This window comes from Carya illinoinensis, chromosome 9 (genome assembly GCF_018687715.1).
Source record: "Carya illinoinensis cultivar Pawnee chromosome 9, C.illinoinensisPawnee_v1, whole genome shotgun sequence".
Classification (NCBI taxonomy): domain Eukaryota; kingdom Viridiplantae; phylum Streptophyta; class Magnoliopsida; order Fagales; family Juglandaceae; genus Carya; species Carya illinoinensis.
Window position 1 is genome coordinate 11506824 of NC_056760.1, and position 22386 is coordinate 11529209.

The 22386-nt window shown below is 33.6% G+C and overlaps 4 protein-coding genes and 1 pseudogene across 5 annotated transcripts; 1 reads left to right on the plus strand and 4 right to left on the minus strand.

The window, feature by feature from the left end:
* Positions 1-429: 429 nt before the first annotated feature.
* Positions 430-1342, plus strand: LOC122277773 (BAG family molecular chaperone regulator 5, mitochondrial). The gene has a single exon (XM_043087905.1). The coding sequence runs from the start codon at positions 487-489 to the stop codon at positions 1168-1170; it is 684 nt and encodes a 227-aa protein (XP_042943839.1). The 5' UTR covers positions 430-486; the 3' UTR covers positions 1171-1342.
* Positions 1343-1403: 61 nt separating this feature from the next.
* On the minus strand, positions 1404-2029 carry LOC122277774. Its single transcript, XM_043087906.1, has one exon. The coding sequence runs from the start codon at positions 1806-1808 to the stop codon at positions 1521-1523; it is 288 nt and encodes a 95-aa protein (XP_042943840.1). The 5' UTR covers positions 1809-2029; the 3' UTR covers positions 1404-1520.
* A 5447-nt stretch (positions 2030-7476) lies between these two features.
* LOC122276611 lies at positions 7477-12036 on the minus strand (annotated as a pseudogene).
* A 1647-nt stretch (positions 12037-13683) lies between these two features.
* Positions 13684-16269, minus strand: LOC122275603 (rho GDP-dissociation inhibitor 1-like). Of its 2 annotated transcripts, none has more exons than XM_043084726.1 (5): positions 15416-16269; positions 15248-15314; positions 14544-14762; positions 14309-14428; positions 13684-14002 (listed from the first exon to the last, which is right to left on the minus strand). In XM_043084726.1, the coding sequence occupies exons 1-5, from the start codon at positions 15683-15685 to the stop codon at positions 13995-13997; spliced, it is 684 nt and encodes a 227-aa protein (XP_042940660.1). In that variant the 5' UTR covers positions 15686-16269; the 3' UTR covers positions 13684-13994. The 2 variants fall into 2 exon arrangements, with proteins under 2 accessions (XP_042940660.1, XP_042940659.1); XM_043084725.1 differs by having other exon boundaries at positions 14304-14428; positions 15416-16265.
* Positions 16270-18569: 2300 nt separating this feature from the next.
* LOC122275605 lies at positions 18570-21213 on the minus strand. The gene is made up of 3 exons (XM_043084728.1): positions 20924-21213; positions 19025-19246; positions 18570-18901 (listed from the first exon to the last, which is right to left on the minus strand). The coding sequence occupies exons 1-3, from the start codon at positions 21110-21112 to the stop codon at positions 18683-18685; spliced, it is 630 nt and encodes a 209-aa protein (XP_042940662.1). The 5' UTR covers positions 21113-21213; the 3' UTR covers positions 18570-18682.
* Between the last annotated feature and the right edge of the window lie 1173 nt (positions 21214-22386).

A 22386-nucleotide genomic window follows, 5' to 3' on the forward strand; every position in this document is an offset into this window, starting at 1 on the left:
TGTTAGCATCGTGTCAACATATTGTGGATGAGAGGGATGATATTAGAGTGGTTAGCATTTCTCTTTTACTAATAATATGGAGAAAGTTAATAATATGTATACTATCGTCCAGACAAAACATACCGTTTAGAAAGAGGCTAATGGGATGTATTAGCCGCAAAAGAAAGTGAACTTTGCATGTGATAAAAGCAAGTTCATTGTCCATTGGTCAAAAAGAAGAAGAACGCGGGTCCCGTTTCCAAACGGACGGTCGTCACGCCACTGATTCGTGTTACGCGCCAACAGAGTTCAATAAGCTTTTACTACCGTTACAGTAACAATACATTCACTTTTATTTTTTTCGTTTTTTTTTTTTTTTTTGCAAAAATAAAAAAATATATATTATATTATATTAGATCCTTATATTTATAATACTTAAATTCGATCGCACCCACGCTTCAATATCTGTCACTTTCCCTTCAACTTCAGATAATCCTTTGGCAAGAAATGAAATCCTCTCGCAAGGGCAGCTTCTTCTCATCCTCTTCTACCACTGTAACCTTTGCCTTCCATAATGAGGACCACTCTACTTCTCCACCCCATCACACTGTCACTGAGATTCCCATCCAGTTCTCCGAAGCCGCTCAAATCCCCGTCACCGTCCATCTTCCCCACCAATTCCAATCCAACGCCGCCGCCAAGATACAATCTACCTACCGTGCCCACACCATCCGCAAACTGTACAAAAAAATCTCGGCCGTAAACTCCGAAGCCGACCAGCTACAACGCTCGATTCAACTGCAGGAGACTGTGGACGCCGTCAGGAGCGACGAACGCGCGAGGCTGAGGATGAACGAGGCGCTGATGGCGCTGTTACTGAGGCTGGACTCGGTGCCCGGTATTGATCCGACGTTAAGGGACGCGAGGAGGAAGGTGAGCCGTCGGATCGTGGGGTTGCAGGAGATACTGGACGCGATTTCGGAAGCGAAGGTGCCGGGCGATGATCACTATTGTCATGCGTGGGGTACACCTTGGGGTTATGGATACGATGGCTTGATGAGGAATTGGGACGACCTTGTGGCGGAGATGGAGGAGGAGGTTTGCAGGGAAAAAGGTGGTGACGAGATGGAGAGGTTTTGTGCGCAGCATTTGGGGTTTCGGTGCTTGCAGAGGTTTCTGAATGAGCCCTGAATCCATCCTTTGGTTCGGTTTCCGTCGGGTACAGCTTTTACCATGTGTAAATGCATATATACATAATATATATATAAGCTTTGTGTTCTGGAGGTGAATTGTTATTGTGGTGGATGGCATATATATGGGTTCTAAGAAAATTAAAATTAACAGAGCAACAAGTGGTAGGAAATTCATCTCTCTCTCTCCCTGCCTCTCTCTTACTCAATTACTGCGCCGAAGGAAGAAAATGCTAATGCGAAAAAGAATCTAATTAAAAACGAGAAGGAGATGTTTCTACAGATTGGAAATACATATGATTAAGGATATGGTTATACATGATCTAATTAAACCCCAGAGAGACCGGTGGTCTAAGCGACACAGCTGCACTTGCAGCGTGACATGCATCTCTTGCAATCGGAGAGTTTTGGGCTCCCACCGTTGCAATCACACCTCTTCACACAGTTGGACCTGGAGCTACCACCCCACAAACACCGTGCCATGCAGCGTATTAGTGGCACGCATGATGGGCAACCATACTTCATCTGGCTAATAATACAGTCTTTGCATTCACCGCCGTTTGGTGGGCAGGCCGGCATCCCCACCGGCGAGATCACCAGCAATATCATCAACAGCATCAATGGCACCGGCACCTCCATTTCTTTCAGGCTGGGTATTTATTTCTTTTTGCCATTCTCTTCGTAGATTCTTCATTTATAGACCACCATTTTCTATATAAAAATAAAGTTATGGGCCTCTTCGAGACTCATCTTTGGGATATGCATGTAAGAAAGATATTCAATGCTTCATATCAGCACCCAACTCTGCTGTGGAAATTCTTACAATTGTTCGATGATGATCCAAGGGTCATGAATGTGAGAGAAACGCATTTATTTTTTGAGCTGGTTTGGGTTGGGTTGCTTGCTCTAGGCCTCGGTAACCACTGAATCAACTCATTTACTGTCATTAAATGTCTGCCATTTCTTGGTTTGCACAAAATGCCTTTCTCATCCTTTACCTCTATAGATACCTCTTTCTTTACTGTAAGACAGACTTACTCAGAAGCCACCGCCCTGATAGTACCTCAAAAGTAATCATCTTTGGCATGCCACCGATTTTTACATTGAATATTCGTGTATCTTACAGTCATTATTTGCGGGGCACGTTTGAAATGTAGAGTTGCGAGACCCAACAATTGATTTTAAGTACTAAACTGCATGCATGAGGAAGCCCTAGCAATCACGTGTCCAAGTTCTTGATCGAGTTTCCTTTTTAGTGATTGAACTCCCAAGGTCCTTTAGAAATCAAAATTATATGAAAAATGACTTTGTAAGTTTAAGGTGTCCAAATTCTGTATATACCTTTCGAAAAAAAAAAAAAATTAGGATTCCCTTGAAGAAATTCTCTCTCTTTTTTTTTAATGATATATACTTTTTTATTTTTTCATATGCCTTACAGAAGATTTGTGCACCCTGAATTGGCATATACCATTATTCAAATTAAATACGCGTGGCTCCCCCACCTTGCCATCTGGAATTTCAAGCAATTGACCATTTGCTTCATTGAAATCGGAGCTGTGCCGCACTACTTTCTGTCTCGCACCTTACTCCCCTTTCTCATAATTACTAGTTGAGGTACAACGTGCGATGCACGTTTGCTTCGTTGTATTGTTAATCTGTTTAGTTAAGTTATAAAAATTTGTCAGCAAAAATATTACACAGATATAAATAACAAAATAAGTTATAGATTTGTTTTTTTTTTTTTTTTTGTGTCATTCTAGTGCAGGCCCATATTGGACAGGACCGATGGAGATAATATTAAAGTTTTTGTACCTCTATTGGTTGAATATTTATAGGTCTACAGCAAGTTGAATCATCTCATTCTGTAACTAAATTGAGTTTTATAAATTTTAATATTCTTGTAAATTTTTATTCTTGTTTTTTTATTTTAAGTTTATTTGTCCATCAATCCTAAAATTTATTGTAATGCATTTTTTTTTTGTAAATTAGTTTGTAACAATTAAATATTATGTATAAGGAAATAACTAAATAAATAAATAACTGAATAAATTGTCATAAATCTTTAATTCAAAAGAACTAATATTAAAAAAGATTACCTGTTCAAGTTGAAACCCAAAATGCAAATTGAGATGTCAAAACTGAAGCAGGAAATTTCAAAAAGTTAAAACAACAGGGAAAAATAATTTTACTTAATAGTAAATAGTACAAAATGAAGAAAATAAATATGAAATCAATCTTATACTAACATATAGGCATTGCAAATGATGAAACAAGAAACCAGAATCTGATAAAAAATAAAATAAACAAATTTGAGAAAGTAACAAAAAAATAATATTATAAAAGTATTGAGATTAGATTTCTTGTAAAATTCTATTTAATTTAGCTAAAAAAGACATTATATCAAAATTTTTCCCAAAATTTACTTATTTTTTAAAAATCTCAAACATTTCATTTGTTATTTTTTACCTATTCTATTAAAATGATATTTTTCTATTCCTTTTTTATTATTATTTTTTTTTACTTCTGTTTACAAATTTAAGAACTTAATATTTTTTCTTATTTTTTTAATTGTTACTTTAGTGAATATTTTAAACAAAAAATTAAATCATTTTTCGTGGCTATGATAATATTTTTATAATTAAATTTTTTATATTTCCATAATTATTTAAATTATTTTTAAAATTATTATTTAAAAATATAATAAATATGAGTATAATAAAAAGTGTAGATATTCCTTTTTTTTTATTATTTTTTTACTTTTGTTTACAAATTTAACAACTTAATATTTTTTCTTATTTTTTTAATTGTTACTTTAGTGAATATTTTAAACAAAAAATTAAATCATTTTTCGTGGGTATGATAATATTTATGTAATTAAATTTTTTATATTTCCATAATTATTTAAAATATTATTAAAATTATTATTTAAAACTATAATAAATATGAGTATAATAAAAAGTGTAGATAATTGAAAGTAAATAAATATAATAAAAAGTTTCAATGATTAGAAGAAATATTAATAAAAAAATAATATTCAAAATTAATTTTATACTATGTATAAACGGTGTAAATGATGAAAAAAAAGAAACCAAAATCCTATAAAAAGCAAAATAAAAAAATTTGAGAAAATAACAAAAAAGTAATCTTATAAAGGCATTCACATTAAGTTTTCCAGAATTTTTTTTATAATTTAGCTAAAAATGAGATTTCCTAAAATTTTTCTCTAAATTTTACTTATTTTTTAAAAACTTGTAACATTTCATTCCGTATTTTTTATCTATTATATTAAAATAATATTTCTCTATTCTTTTTTTATTATTATTTTTTAACCTCAATTTACAAATTTACCAACTCAATATTTTTTCTTATTTTTTAAATTGTTACTTTAGTGAATACTTTAAACAAGAAATTAAATCATTTTTTGTGGGTATGATAATATTTTTATAATTAAATTTAATTTTTATATTTCCATAATTATTTAAATTATTTTTAAAATTATTATTTAAAACAATAATAAATATGAATATGATAAAAAATATAGATAATTGTAAGTAAATAAATATAATAGAAAGTTTAAATGATTAGAAGAAAATATTAATAAAAAAGTAATATTCAAAATTAATCTTATATTAACATATAAACGGTTTAAGTGATGAATAAACAAATGAAAATCTTAAAAAAAGCAAAATAGACAAATTTGGAAAAAAAAAAAAAAAAAAAAAGTAATGTTATAAGGGCATTCAACATTAAATTTGTCATAAAATTCTTTATAATTTAGGAAAAAATGACATTTTTGAAAATTTTTCTCTAAATTTTACTCATTTTTCAAAAACCTCCAATATCTCGTTATCTATCTTTTCTCTATTATATTAAAATAATATTTCTTTATTATTTTTCAGTAAATATTTTTTACTTCTATTTACAAATTTAATTATTCAATATTTTTTCTTATTTTTTGAAATATTACTCTAGTGAATATTTTAAACAAAAATTTACATAATTTTTTTGTGGGTATGATAATATTTTTATAATTAATTTTTTTTTATATTTCCATAACTATTTAAATTATTTTTAAAATTATTATTTAAAATTATAAAAAATATAAGTATGACTAAAAGTCTAGATAATTGAAAGTAAATAAATCTAATAAAAGTTTAAATGATTATAATTATATAAATATTTATATAATATAACTATAAATATATAAATATTTATATATATAATATAATTGAAACGTCTGTATATAAATAAATGTACATATATCTAGATATATAAGTAAATAAATCTAAATCCTAATCCGGTAATAAACAAAACACAATAGGGGCAGAAAAGTAATTTTTACTCTAACCCTAGACAATCCTATATAAGCATCTTTAACACCAATTCTCTCATTTTTCCCCCTTTCCGTTTCAGCTGCCGTCCTCTCTCTCTCTCTTTCTCTCTCTCTCTCTCTCTCTCTCTTAAAGCTTTCATCTTCTCTTTTGATCTCTATTTGTATTTTCTTCTCCTTTTAATCTTTTGCACTTTCGTCCTCATTACTCATATCTTGCGTTTATTTGATTTATTTTTTGTTCATTTTTATTGGTTTAGATTTAGATTGTTCTTTACAGTATAATAATTTTTTTTTAAGCTTTCAGATGTGAACCGTTTATTTCACATATTTTTTGTTGCTTTTTTATACATCTAGATCAAGATTATTCTTTACGATTTTTAATTTTTTTTGTTTTTATTTTCAGATCTGAACAAATATATTTTTGTTTGATTTTCTTTGTCGTTTTTTGTTTTTGTTTTTGTCTCTTCTCTTATCTTGTTCTTGTTATGTCTTATTTTGTTGTTTGATGTTTGGATTTTTCAGATCTGTACAACAACTTATCCCTCACGGCCTCTCTCTGTATATTTCGGCATCTCGTGTCTATTAAGGCACTGTGTTTGGGTCTTTTTTTTTTCCGATGGATATTTTCGGATTTTTTGGTTGGATTTGTTCTTTGTTGGTTCTTTCTTGCATCGTGGCTAAGATCCGCTACCTATGGCCGCGCGTAGCAGCCCACGACCACGACGGAAGGTGAGATCTTTCTCACTTGTGTATTATTTCACCATTGTGTGTATTAAAGCACTCTGTTTGGGTTTTTTATTTTTTTTTTATTTTTAAATTTTTTATCTGATCGATATTTTTGGTTTGTTGGTTGGATCTGTTGTTTGTTGGACAAACTTTTTGTTTTTCCTGATGGATATTTTTGGGTTTCTCGGTTGGATCTATTGTTTGTTGCATCTCCCTCGCATCACAGTTCACATCCGCTGCAAATGGCCACCCGTGGCAGCCCACGACCATGCCAGAAGGTGAAATATTTTTCATTTGTGCATTATTTTGGAGTATTGATATATATTATCAGTATAAATATTTTTCACATCTAAGAGGGAATTTTTTAAATCCGAGTTTTTTTTTTTTCAAAAATTTTGGAATCGAGTTTTAATTTTTTACTCTTAACTGCGGTTTTTTATTTTTGTGTTCTCAGTACATACGAAGAAATCAGAAGATGAAATTTCAAAAGATCGAATTTGTTTGATGGGTTTAATTTTTTTTGTTGGCTCTACTCTATGTAAAAACATATGTAAATATGCAAATATAGTTTTTATCTTTCAATTTTTTTTTGCTGTAATACATATGCATATCATGTAATTACATAATGTAACAAATTCATTCACACAATACAGTTAATTTTTAGAATACTAAGAAAAACAATAAAAACGTACCTACAATTCCTGAACGAGAGAGCAGAACGCACAGGAGAACTCAACAGATGAAATGAAACAAATTCTAATATTTAAACTACAGTTCGATTCACTTTCTCAGATCAAGAGATAAACATTAAGGGTAAAAACAATAAAAACGTACCTACAATTCCTGAATCAGAGAACAGAACGCACGAGAGAACTCAACAGACGAAATGAAACAAATGCTGATATTTAAACTACAGTTCGATTCACTTTCTCGGATCAAGAGATAAACATTAAGGGTAAAAAGACAAAAACATCAAGCCAGCAAAACAAAACGACACTAAGGAGAAAGAAGTAAACAATAAAATTAAGGGCAAAATCGGAAATACAATAATAAAAACCAAACTGTCGGTGGGAAGGCAGAAAGACCAAAAAAAATGTCGGTGAAATAAAAGTAAAATGCAAACTACTGTAATTGCCAAATAAAACTAAGGGTAAAATGAGAAATAAAATATTTACTGTTCCTAACACTGTAGCTTTCGGATTGCCGCTTATATTATCACTATAGATAACACCCGAACCCGATATCAAGAACTAGGAAAATGTTTCGGATTCTCATCCAAAATCTAGTTGCCATATCCAAGACATTGCTCAACCACATTTCCAGCAAGTATCCTCAAGGAGGAAGACAATCAAATAGACAATTCTACTGAAAGCATTTCCTACCAACTGTAAAAACGAATAAAGATTGTCCACTTCTTGCAAGGACGTTTCAAACAAATCCTCTCCAAACAATGATAGATACTCGTACAGGACTGCCGAAAATTCCAACACAACAATATTTTGCCTTCAGAATTCTTTTGAATCATGCTAGCCTCAATTTCTAGAGAACCAAATGACTTTTTCCTTCTGTCAGGAAGCTTCCTAAATATAGACACATCGCCCACTTCAGAAGGTCAATTACATCTATCTCTCCCATCATGTATCTGTCCGTAAAATTTACAATACCATTGCTTAAACTTAATAAATAACCGATGCGCATCCCACACTGGAAACTTGAGCCCCTATATTACTGCTGCCGTTCATAAATCTGCATATAAGCCTCAGAGAGCGCAATCATTTGAGGAAATGTTTCTGAAACATGCAGCTCCTGCATTTCATACCTGAAAATATTGAAGGTCACAAGTGTTGGTTGCAGTATTTGTTATGTGTACGTTCATATTTACGCAAATATACTAAATATGCAGTTACCATAGTTCTTCTGAGTTCCATTGTACAAATACCCTGTAGAACCCTTCCTCAGGTTTACCATCATGAACAATATTGGCAATCAAATTATACTTTGACGTAATTTTTCACTCTCTTTGGGTGTTGGCAAAGGAATGTAATCCTTCAACTCCAGGTTCTTCACAGGAAAGTTGACTGAGTTAAACATAACATCAGTTAGCACAAGGTACATGAGCTGGACAAGTTCCACATATTCTGATAACCATAGATTCAGCGTACATCTCTGATATATATTTATGAAATCTTACCTAATGTAGGGTTCTTTTCCACGAAAAAAGTTGTTCTTTGTAAATCGATGCATGCGGAGAATTACATACTGGGGCAATCTAGTAACACAATATCTCATTCATGCAATACGAGGTTGGACAACTTCAGTGACAGTTTCGCCATCAAACTTCTTCAGGATGTTGAAGAGTGGAACCTATAACAAAATCAAATGAAAATTTTGGTCCTCGAGAAACACTACTAAATGCACATAAACCTGCAAAAGTTTTCTCTAAGGTACAATAGAAAGAAGGCCACATTGATCGAGGAATAAAAATAATGACGCAGATGCTAGTGTTTCAGTCAATACTTTTTTAAAATTCATATTTTTTATGGGAAAGTTATAAAAACATTGATGAATCTTGAGCCCATGTACTCACTTTCCACCCCTTGTGAGAGAAGGCAGCTCACTTCAAGCCAAATTAATTCAGTGTGACAATAATATAACTCCAATTAGTTCTCAGAATATAAAAGAAAACAAAATGGAAAATGCTTCAAAATTCTGTTCTTATTCCTAAAAGATGATTGCATTGTTTAAATAGGGCCATAATAGGATTGGCCAATCTTGAGCAATTTTTAAACAGAGCCAAAGCAGTGCAGAATGCAGCATATGTAAATCATGAGAAAAGAACCCAAGTTAACCCTCTCTCTCTCTTCCCTTCTCTGTTTGTGTTATTTTCTGAGAACTGAACAGGGCCTTAAAAGAACTCATCGATTCCAAGTCACCCTAGAGCACTATTATTGCCTCTCTAAATTTTACCCACCAATCAAAGTCGCTCTAAATACTGCTTAAAAGACAGAAAGCATTATTTAAACCCCTCTCTGCCCTTCACCCCATGACTATAATCAACCTTTTTCAATATATATATACACAAACACACGCACACGCTATGCGAGCAGAAAATATATCCCATTAATGTTGCAATCATACTAACAAAGAAATCAAAATCTACCTGGGGTAATATGTTTTTCTCCATGACGTCTTTGAAAAGAGGAGGTGGGGGCAAATCCAGTCCCAACATTAAGAATGGCATTCTGGAAGTTTCAGTCACAACCACTTCATGTTTGGTTCCACCATCGGTGAAGTTGGAAACAAAATTCTGGTAGTCACCATTTTCATTCTTCTCAGTGACAGCTTTGTTTTGCATCTCTTTCACTACCTCCAATTTGCCCTATCAAGTATATTGTACATTTTGGATAAGCACTGGTGAAATCCAGCGAATCCAACCACAAACAACAAAGTGAACAACAAGAAAAGAAGGATAACATAGACAACCTGAAAGCAATCATAGATAATGCTTTTATTTTTCTTTGTTTTAAGATCGTTATGAAAAGTGTTAAGAAACCATGACATGAATTCAACCGGGTCTGACTTTGCACCTATCCGAAATCGTTTTTTACCGGCTTTCATTACTGCCTGCAGAAACTAATGTGGGCTCACCTTTAAACATTAAAAAAAAGATTAAGATGAATCTCGTGTCAGGAAGAATTAATTCATTGTGGAAATCACTGGAAACAAACCTGTCCTTTGAAGTTCCGTCTATGCCAAATCTTTCGTGTGAGTTCTCCAAATCAATGAACAAGTAGAAATTTGCGTTGTCTATAATTTTCAGGGATAAGGAAAATTTTTCTTAAAGGAGTAACTCTCATCAAAGATTGTATTATGACATTCACAAAATCTGTATCTTTAATGTTGTTAAGACCCACCTGAAATTTGCCAAACTCATGATTAACACTTCAAAGAGTCCAATTAACATCTTTACAACAAAATATTCTTTTTCCATACAATAAATCTCTAAAACAGAACATAAATGCAATTTTGTACGAAACCAAAGATAGGTATCATTCCTGGGAGGTAATCAGAACCATCAAGTGCCCTGGACCATTGCTTGTTCTTGTCAAGTTGTTCAACTTGTTCCCTAGTAAACCTGCATATATGGTAGCCGGAAAATAATAATAGAAAATGAAATCAATAAGTTATAGGCAATAGAGTGTGACTGAAAACATTACATATCCTTACCACAAATATCACTGAGAAACTTAATGGACACACATGCAGTAGAATTGCAAAGGATGAGTGGGGGACAATGTAAAATAGAGAAGGTATAAATTTCTTTTTGATAAACTAATTCATAGCACACCTTGGACTCAGTACACATCGAATGTCATCCAACGAGAGGTCGTCAATTTCATATCCATTGGGAAGGCAATAAACCTGCTCGGTTCAAAGATTGATGTAAACATGATGGCCTGCTTCGAGGCTGTGAGTATATATTTTTTCTTTATAAGTAATAAGAAATTTTATTGATAGGCTGTGAGTATATGTGTGATACATTTGCACTCTTCCTTGATAGTACTTCCCACAGACCAAACATGCGAACACATTCAAGTTTGACAGAGAAACAGAGCGGAACTTCTCAAAATCAAAATCCAAAACGTGCAAAACATAGAAGAACAAATGAAAATAATTTTTTAAAATGCTACTATGTAATTGAGAAATGACACACACACACAGAGACAGACTAGAAATGCATTTAAATGGATATGTGCCAATTGCTAATATGCATTGAAAAGAAATCCAAGACACTTGCACACATCAAGATATAAAGAAGCATTTTACATAGAAATACCCCCATAGAGTTGTTAAATTTTTTAGTATCCAAGACGGGTAGCATACGTGGCAATTCACAGTATCAAGATAAGGACAGTCCCTCCGGCGCTCAACCTCCCGGCTTCACTTTCCTTGACTGTATTCTTGCTCATTTTGATCAGCATCATCTTCATCAGCTTGTTGATCACTTCAATTGCCAATTTGCTCAGCCAGTTGCCTATACTCTTTCTTTCTGTCTCCATTTAGATCAGCCTTCTCCATTGCCTTTCGTCGTCATCCTCCTCATCATCATCGTCATAATTTGCTAGTCCAGCAAGAGGATTCGCAATGGGATGAGAGGCAGTGATGGAGACGACTCCTCCACCACTCTTCGCATCTTCAATTCTGATGTGAACACTTCCTCATTCCCCAGCAAACTATCATGTTCCCTCTTCGGTTTCATTTCTGTTACAGTTTCACTAAGCTTAAATGGTGTATTCACTCAGTTTTCTCAAATGTATTAAATCTAAAAATAGTATTAAATCATAAAAAAAAAAAATATAACAAAAAAATTGCTGAAGACGAAGAAATAATTCTTCCAAGTTTTAAGCGCAAAACTAACTCCGCTTGATTGCAAAGAAAAGCTATAAGTTTTCTACGCATTTGTTTTCCTAACCTTTCCTGGAAACTAAGCTAGAGTGTTTCAAGGTTATAGGGTTTTCACGACAGAAATACCAATGCAAATGGAGCAACCAAAACAACTCAAACAAGTGATTCATAAACCAAAGATAACTCTTTGACAAACCTGAAAGCGATGCTGGAAAGCTGAATGAAGTGAGAAGCTCAGAAGCAGCGGTATCTCACCGCAATTCGGTCACCGGACACTCGGAACGAGTAGCGAGTCAGGAATCGGAAACGGTCCAGGTGGCGCTCGAGAATGTGCTGCTAAGATCGGTCCGTAAGACGGAGGGGCATTGAGTGGGCTTTAACTCGGGCGTTTATCTGTAGGAAACGGCCCGTTAGTGCCTTTCTAAAGATCGAGGGGTTTGGATTCTTATTCAGTGCTTCTAGAAGACGGCCCATTATATATTTATTTTCCAATTATCTATTTTTCTACATATTTGAAATGAGAAAATATTTTAGTCATAAGAGGTTATATAAAAATAAACCCACAAACTTATGTGACTTGATGTGGTACGTCAGATTATAAAGTTACTTTTATTATAAAACAGATCTAACAGATTCCATGAAGTCACATTAGTTTGTAGGTTTATTTTGTATAATCCATTTATATCTGTAGCAGTTTTTTATGAAATATTTCTAATCTCATCTTATCATATAATTAGAAATTCATTGTATAGAGAGTGAGAGAAAATTGGATGGTATTTTGAGAGGAATTTGTGTATTTTTCTTGCATTCTAAAGTTTTTTTGGATTGTGTTTTAATTAATTGAGCGCATTTAGAAAAATCAGGCAAATTGAAGAACATACGTACTACTTTGGGTGTAACTTGAAAGTTTTTAGAAATTACAATCTAAAGTGAAAAATAAGGGAGAGTTTATGGATAATAAGAGTAATTCTCAAATTTTTTTTATTTTTATTTTTACTTTTAATACGAAAGAATTTAGGACAAGCAAGAGCAGCAAAACTGTTTGAATTTGAAAAGTAGCCTTAGAGCCATACGGCTTCAAAAGAACTCTGTAACGGCAGTTAGACTGGTACATAAAAAGCTCTTAGGTAAGTTTTTTTATTTTATATTTTATTTTATACATGTGGAGGAGGGGGTTTCAAAATTCGACTTTTATTTTGGAAGCTGACAGTTATGCCAATCAGACCACGTAATTTTAACTTTTGGATTAATTTAAAATTACTTTAATATAATTAGGAAAGAAAATATTTTCCGATCGAGTTGGAACACAGTTTGCCTCTAATAAAAGAACATAATGAGTCATTGAAAATATAGTAAATGATATTTTTTGTCAAGTAAATTTTAAAAAGTCTAGTAGTATTAATTATAAGTTTTAAATAGATAAATTTTATATAAAAAATTTTTTTACTAAAAAGTAAGTCTTATTAATATAAAATAATTTTTTTGTACATTTTCTAAAGGGGGAAATACTTTTTACAAGAGTTTAAATATAATTTTTGACTTTTACAGATCATTTCTCGTAGGATACAGGAGGTCACGCCATTATTACTTTGTAATCACATCTCCTACAGTCACGTGATCAGTAGATATCAAGCTTAAAATCGTCCACATGGTACCAGCTGGCAGCTGCTGTGGTCCTCCTACCTTCTCTTCATTGCATCAGGGGCTGCGTTTGTCCTATGTTTTCACACTCGCTGTCTAATTCAAAACTAAAAGCTTGGCATCCTCTGTTACGGAGATAAGAAGTCTTAAATCTCATTTCAAAAGTCATTATTCGAATCCGATTATCTTATTCATTCTTTTTTTTTTTTTTTTGGCTAAGATATCAATGATTATTACTTTTTTATTATTATTATCAAAGCACAAAGACAATGATCAAAGTCCCAGGTGAGATAACAAGACTGCAATCAAGATGAAAATAACAGGACAAAGAAGAAAGGAAAAAGTTACGTGCTTTGGCGAACTTTAGCAGCTGGGAATTCACAGAGAATAAAGAAATAACAAAAAAAGTACAACTATGAGATAGCCTTTTCTGCAATTTGAAATCCAAAAGCCCCCTAATGAGGAATTGTTAACAAGTACATGAATAAAAGCTTAACATAACCCGAACTAATGACAATTTAAAAGACCAGGAGGGGGAGAGAAGGAGATAGAGACAAGAGACATTGCCCTCAAAAGCTCAACTTTATTAACAAATTGCCTACCAAATTAACAGGTAACAAGCAATAACACTGAGACAAGAGTTCTCAGTTTAAGCTCCCTGCCATTCCTTGCGGATATCGAATGTGTAATTGATCTCCAAGTAGCACTTGTCATCATCGTCAACAAACTGAAAACAGAGAAGGAAAAGAAAAAGGATATGAAGGATATCAGAGAGACAAGCCCAACTGAGTAAGAAAAGTGGTCCATGGTGTTCAATTTTCCAACACTGGATGGCCCACAATTTCGAATTTCACATGTATATTTATGATGCAGTCAAAACCTTCATTCTTTTCTCGAGCACTAATTTGGAGTAAACAAATTCGTATAGGCCAAAAAGTAAACCACTTTTATAGCAGAATTCTCACAGATAATTTCACAGAATAACCAAAGGTAAAAGGCACCATTGAACATTATTTGGTTGAACCAACCTTACTTCTAGCAGAGTACGACCCTCTGGCAAACATTCCTGATGGTGTAGTCTCTTCATGCATCTCATGTGTGTAAGGCTCTGCCTGAGGACTGAAGGTTCCAATCATTTCTTTTGCGCTGTCCACTGGAGCAAGAATTTCAAAACACAGAACAAGTTGAATCCAGTGATTATAAGTACCAATTATTAGCACAAAGTCCAATTACTTGTGGGGAAGAGAGAGAAGAGTAGAGAGAATTACCCTTCAGACCAGCTTTCCACACAGTGTTAGTGTATCTGAGACCCGAAACGATGTTATTGCTGACCTGGAAGGTGAACTGCAGGCTGTACTGGCTTCCTTCTTTCAAAGTAAACCACAAACCCTTGGGTTTCCCACTCTCGGGAATCGGAAGAATGATATCAGGTCTACCAGTCGACTTAATAGCAAGGCTCAGGATCTTAACATCTGGCTCTAGAGTCTCTATATCAACAGAAAAAAATAAAAAAACAAAGCAAAAACCAAAAATAAAAATAAAAATAAAAAAGCCAAAAAAAACGTCAATCACAAACAAACTAGAAACGTTCGTTTAGTCAATGTATAACGTTTCTCACTGACACACATGCACTCAGGATTCATAAAAAACAACGTCCTAATTGTTGGACATTGAGGAAGAAACTACAGATTCGGAAGCAAAAAATTGTCTCGAGATTCTGTACCATTCTGGAAATCTTGTATTATTTCCCACTCTTCTCTGGGTTGATCTCTATTAACTTAGAGCTTATGGGTAAGTTATGAATTCTGGTTTGAAGGGGGAAAAAGAAAGAGGAAAAGACAAAAAAAAATTGGGACCTCACAATAATGAAAAAACTCCAAATTTGTATTTTTCTCACTCCATTTTTATTGCAACCACACAAAGTTCCCGTGTGGTTCAAGGCAGGCAATTTGGAGAAAAACAAAATGATTACCTCCAACAGAATTGAAGTCTACACTCCCAAGAAGTTGTTCCTTCCATCTCCTCAAGCTCTCGTCATCCTGTATGACCACGAAACAATGAGAAGGCTTATACACAATTTATAATTAAAAGGCTAAAATAAAGGAGTATTTAATTCATGTAAATGCATGCAGAAATAAACCTTATCCTTTTCGATTTGTTCCTTCAGAGTGTATTGAGGACCCAACTCTATCTTCTTTCCTTCCTCATCTTCCTCATCCTCAGTTGCATAAATAGAACTCTCACTCATTTTCCGTACCAGCTCTGCGGATTCGACAGTATTTCCTTCATCTGTAGCCGCTTTTCCAGTTATCTTTGTTTTTGAAGCTTCACTGTTTTCCTCACCCTCGTTGCTTTTCTCGTCATAACCCATGCTTTTGGAACTTGAAACCGCTTCGGCGGCTAAAGACATTAACAACCCATAAACAGTGACAAAAAGAACAAAATGGCACAGGGACGAGAGTCGCCAAATGAAAGAGCAACTCAAAACATAACGAAAATGCTTACAAAGCTAGAAAACACAAAGTGAAAGCCAAACAAAATCCCACTAGGAAAAATCTCTAATGAAAACCAAAAAAAAAAAAAAATAGGGAACCCCAATAGAAAATGGATAATAATGATAACTGTTTAGAAGGTTGGTTGGGTCAGAGAATCCCAGAAAGGTCAGTTGCAAAAAATAAAAAATAAAAAATAAAACCCACAACAGGATAACCCTTGTAGCAAGAAAAGAAGCCAAGAAAAAGAAGGTGAAGGGAGAGAGAAACTATTCGGGAAAGTTGAGGCAGAGAAGGAAATGGTCATGTGGTGATCCGAAATTCCGAACTTTCTCAGTGAAAAAAATACGTGTGCGAGAGAGAGAGACAGAGAGAGGTGGGAGAGATCGTGAGGGTCACTCCTGCACAAGGTTCCACGAAGACCAAGATTCGAGGAGAGCTTTTCAATTAGTTAAATTCCACACACTCAGACATAAAGAGATGAGACAGCCTAGCCTAGGATTGGGGATTGGATGGACTGAAGATGCCCCTTTGACCCTTTCCCTCACGGCTCATTTAGGCTACTTGGGATTTTTTTATATGATTATAATTATTATTTTGGGTAAGTGGGTATTATTATCATGAAATTAGTATAGTTATAGAGTTCATAATCATCATTTAATTGTTTTAAAAAATAATAAAATTTATTATTAAAAATTAATTTTTTATATATATTTCATATTTATTTATTTTTTAAAAAAATTATATGATATTTATACATTTTATGATTGTAAATATAATTTATTATTAAAAAATTTATAATTTGGAACATGCCTCAACTCATACTTCCTTTTTAACCTTCCAAGGGAGAAATCTGGTTTGTGATGCAGATGGTTGTTTGTAGTGCCTACTTCTGATCCTGCTGTCCTCCTCACCTAATATAGTAATGAATTGTACAAATTTGAATCTCAAAGCTTAAAAGGATTCAAATTTGAATCTCAAGTTATTAAATCTTCTTAAATGAGAATATAATGCGTGCATGGTCTATAAATAGAAAAACTATTTTATCAAGTTCTTTTTTGTATTCCTTTTAAAAAGAGAAGTTATATATATATATACACGCGCGCTAAATTTATAAGCTACATACAAGCGGATGTGTTGTCACATTATTTATTATAGGATCCATTATAAATTTAAAAAATTAAAATATTAATCATTTTTTAACGTTATAGCTCATGTAAAAAACTTTCAAATCAGCAATGTGTTATATATGCTAAAAAAGAGTTTTGTAAATAGAATTTTTTTATATACTATTTTGTAAGATGTTATATGACATCTATAATCTCATTATAATACAATTGCATGCCACGTATTTTTCTCTCTTCTTTCATCACTCATCTTTTCGTAACACATACGAATAATTCCTTGCATCAATAAGCTAGTAAATATAAAATTTTCAATTTAAAATAGTTCCAAAGCATAATTGAGGTGATATTTTTAAAAATCACGTGTTTGAAAATTACATGATCATTGCACTAATTTCAATTGATAATATAATATCCACATTGTAGTGTGCAACAAACGCCTGGTGAAGGCCCACATGAGCGCCATTAAATTCTGTACCAATTGATGGAGTAAGCATGGTTTTCGGTTGATTGAAATGATGGTCAGGGGTCCACACCTGCTCGTGCAAACCTTCCAAAGAGTGGCTGAGTCCTCAGAATGATTAAGTTTTGGGGTACATTCATGAATTTGCTCCAGCATTGCTGCAGCAATTCATGACATAAATAATGTCTGCCAGATCAACTCTGCCATGCATTTCCATATTTCTATAAAATATATATCAGCAGAACATTGTACAGACTCATTTTCTTCAATTTCCCTGAATGATTCTCGAGGGTCGCGAGGATATGTTGGAGTTTACTATACCTTTATATTAGCTAATGTTACAGAAGCGAGTGATTAGAAAGCACGCAACTACGTGAAATCAAATCCTGATTCCTGGATGCAGATACAAAAGGAGATCATCATAAAACTTTACCATAAACAGCACCTTTTCTACAACCAAATCCATGCATAGGGGGACACTATCACCATGGGGATTGAGCTGTGATGGCATAAGTGTTGCATCCTTGTTGCATAATTATTGTCCTATTAAGGGCGAGATTCTTTGGAGATTGTATGAATTGGGTAAATTTTTTTTTTTGAAAACCAGATATGTTACATTGCCATTACAGTTTCATTTCCAGTGGCAATTAAGGGATGGAAATAAATTTATTTAGGTCTTTCACAGACATATTGTTCAACTCCCATGTTAACTACGTAAGATTGTCATGCATTATGCAGGAATCACACGAAACAGGATAGCTGAGAATGAAAAGAATTTGAAATGACAGCACAGTTGAAATCCAGTGAATCTGTAAATGAATTTGCTTCTATATGGCATAAACCGAGCCCATTGTATTTTTCTTAAATAAAAATGAAATGTTTAAATGGAGCCTTCAAAGCCTTAAAAGGAGTATTATAGAACTCCCTTTATAAAGCAAAAATGTCATTGAGAGAAATACAAATTATTTGATATATTTTCATTGAATTGCCCCCAGTTTTGTTCTCACAGAAGCTAATGTCTAACTGGTCCAAGTATTTGGGCCATTTTATAGAGGAACTTCATATATCAATGTAATGAGAGCCATCACGATTCACAACAGTGGGCCTTCCAAACAAACTCATGTTAAAAGAGAGAGAATAACCACTGACCAACTCGGATGGAAAGGACTGACCGAATTGGATAAAAAGGGAATACCCAAAAAACGAAACTCATAATAGGGGTAAATAACTTTGCTTTGTTCAAAATTCAAAAGTCATGGTGTACAAAACAATTGCCACACATGAAATGCATGGGGGGCTGAACTGGTGTAAAAAATGAAATAACATTATCACTGGCTCCCCCATTTTCTCAAAACTCTCTCTTTAGCAGAGATTTGGCTGTAGTCACCCTTCTTTGATGTAACAAAATCAACACGACTATCTGGAGATGTCTTTCCCAAGATTCTTGATGTTATGAAAGCGAGTGCATTTCTTGGTCCTCGTAAAGCATACAGCAATGGGTTGATGATGACAGCAAGCAGCACTTCACCCTTTGCAACTATAAGATACTGTGAAAACATACAACAACATTAAGTGTGAGAGAGAGAGAGTGAGTACATGCTCAATACTCGTATTCTTGACAAAACATCATTTTGAAAAAATTTAGAAGGCAGAAGAAGGAAACTTCTTACCATTACTATGATACCCAACACAGTAAGAATTGCTGCTCGTGCTTCTTGCCAGAAATGGTCATCATTGGACCAACCAAATCGTCTGCCCCATCCAAACCAACCACCTCCACCACCATCACTAGCTCCACCCACCTCCTCTCTCCGTTTAATTTCCTTGTTCCATTGCTCAAATTCATCTCTCTTTCCACCAAGTGCACTGTCTAATGCTTTCCTAGCTTGTTCCTGCAACCATAGATACAGCAAAGCTAAATTGATCCTAGAACAAACCTTAATTTTAAGTTCTCAAGCTTTTTTGTCCACCAAGAGATGGACCACCAGCCAGTTTAATGCAGACATTATCATAAGGAACAAGCTCCAATGAGATCTACACAATGACAGGAGACCCAAATGGTCTCTTAATGTATATCTAATACCACTTCCTCATCATGTACTGATCTTTGACAACCCCACCCAAGTGGTGAAGTCCTTGGTCTTGGGGTATCTCTCCCCTCGAGGTCTAAGGTTCAACACTTCATGGGTGCAAACAATCCTTGAGGCCACACCCCCTGGTGAAAAGCTAGCGATTTAACCAGTTCTGTGTAGGGAAACTTCCAAGTGTGTGGTGCATGGGACCGGGGTTTACTTTGCAAGGGTGGGTCCGAAGGGCCCTGCCTTGGAGAGGTTCTCCGACATAAAAAATAAAATAATAATTAAAAAAAAAAAGAAAGAAAGAAAAAGTACTGATCTTTGACAAAACCAAAGAAACCTCGTTCCAACTACTTTGGGTTGGCTACATGTTGACCGTTCAATCCTATCTAAAACCATATTTTGTGTAACAACCTAAGGAAAAATTAAACTGGGCTCATACTTCCAAAGGAATATTTGAGCTTACAATTGGAGCACCTTGAATCATTATAATCCCAATTGCACCTAGTAAAGAACCAATGTATGAATTGACACTCAATGCACCTTTATCATACTCATTATCTTCTATCATACTTCTCCTACTCAATGTGAGACTTAGTATGACATTACAACCTCTCCCACTCAAATCCCTGATGTGCTCATCATGGCCCGTGTCCAACTGAGTGTCCAATGTCACATAGTATTATTAACTCGTCTCTTCTACCATTTGAAATGACCTAAGAAAAGCCCAAGATGCATCTGGACTGATACTCTAAAATGACTGGAAAAGGTTATAATTAGAGTCCCTCGAATCATTGTAAACCATTAATAGTTGTTATAAGAGGTCCAAAATAAATTTTGAGCAATCAAGAGAAAACTGATGGAGATTATTCTGGAGTTGGTTGGGGTAATTGATGATTTGAGTGGCGACCACTATTTTGTATGTCAAAATCATGATCATTATATATCATGTTTAGAACTTTATCCACTGCCTTAAAACCCGAAGGGCAATATCCAAGGAGTCAAGCAGTTCGTGTGCAAGGGAACCACTAGATAGGGCTTGATCCAAGTTCTAACCAGTTCACGCACAAGGCAAGAACCAGCACAGACATTACAAAGCAGGCCAAAATTCTCATCAGGATTTGCCATTTAGACTTCTTTGCTTTAAAAAAATACCCAGTTGGGTTTACGTAGCTCAAATTGTCTCTCTTTTCCAAAATCACACTTCAATAATCCCAAAAAGGAACCAGGGTTCTCATTTCCAAGTGAAATAAACGCTTGATTTTTCGACTTCTTTTATTGGAGAAATAAATAACCACTTTGGCTTATATAGCTCACTTTTTTTCCATTTTTCAAAACCACAATTCAAGAAGCCCCAAACGGGACCAGGGCAATCATTTCCAAGCGAAATGAACAACTTCACAAAACCCTACTGAACTTACAACCAACATCTTTCAAGCTTTCGCATTATCAAATATGCCAAGAGATTCCATTAAATATACAAAACTTAAGTACCTCTTTCCGGCTGTCAGAAAAAATGCAAGAAACTCTGCCGTTACAATGAAGTTCCTTTTGTAAAGAGCTCCAGCTCCGGCTTGTATTCTCGTGGCGAGTCGACAAGGTGTGTCGGGTACGAGGTAACCCTGAACGAGTCGACGATGAGACGGTTGGATTTGGTGCGCTAAGGCTCAGAAACTGCGCCATGGTTTTCGCGTTCCACAACGTTAGAACTTAGGGAATACCATTTGTTCGGGTTCAAATCCGCGTGTATTATCCTGCACTCTGCAGTGTGCTTTCTGTTGTCGTTACTCTGAATCGCCCAATGGTCTACATCCCGAGCCCTCTAATTGAGTAAGATTACGTGTGTAATTTTTTTACTAATTATGTTATTATCAATTAATATAATCAGTTTATTTTTTAAAAATAAAAAATAACCTCATGTATAAACTTCAAATAGATAAATCTCGCACGAGTTTTTTTATTAAAAAGTTGGTCTTATTAATAAAAAATTATTTTTTATAAAAGATTTTCAAGATAAAATTTAATTTTTTACAAAGATTTACATAAAATTTATCTATTTAAAACTTAGTTTCAAATGATTATTTTCCTTTATAAATTTTTAAAAAATGATTTAATTAATTATTTTACAACTATAATTTTATAATAATAAAATTTATTTTTGATAAAATGACATAATTGCATTGATTGATTGAAGATTAATTATAAACTAATTATAAGTGTATCATTACTAATTTTCTTCTCTAACTTATGTTTTCAAATTGAATTCTAATTATCTCAATCTCACAAAAACAAATATTGGAACTTCTAATTTATTATACCAAATAAAATCATAAGACTAGACTTAGGTTTTAGTTCTACTTTCATTTCATTGGATGGAAATATATCCTTTTTCTTGGGTTTGTTTGGATATAAGAAGTATTTCATTTTATCTCATTAGCTTTTTTAAATATTTATACAAAATACAATAAATAATTTAATTTTTTCAAATCTTAAAATAATAATAATATTAAAAAATAATATTATAATATTTTATTTAACTTTTAATTTTTATTTCAACTCATCTTATCTGAACTCACTATTTAAACTGCATCATAAACTTTAAAGTTAAATAAAGTTTCAAAAACTTTAAAGGATCAAAATTTGTCATTTTCCGCCTCAATCGTATGCTTAGTCATTTTATAATGGACTTGCAATGGTTGTAAATATTCTTTTTTTAAAAAAGTGTTACAATTATAAAGTGATTGTAAATTTATAAATGAGAAATGATATTTGCAGTCGTGGTTGTGCAAGCGGCATGCAGTCGCTTTAAAAAAAATGAATTAATATGGGACCCACATGAAAAAAAAAAACTAACTTTTTAATCGTGGACTCCACTCTTTTTCAAAGCGATTGTGCGACGTTTACAATTCCACAACTGTATGTAATATTACTCTTTATAAATTGATATATTATATCAA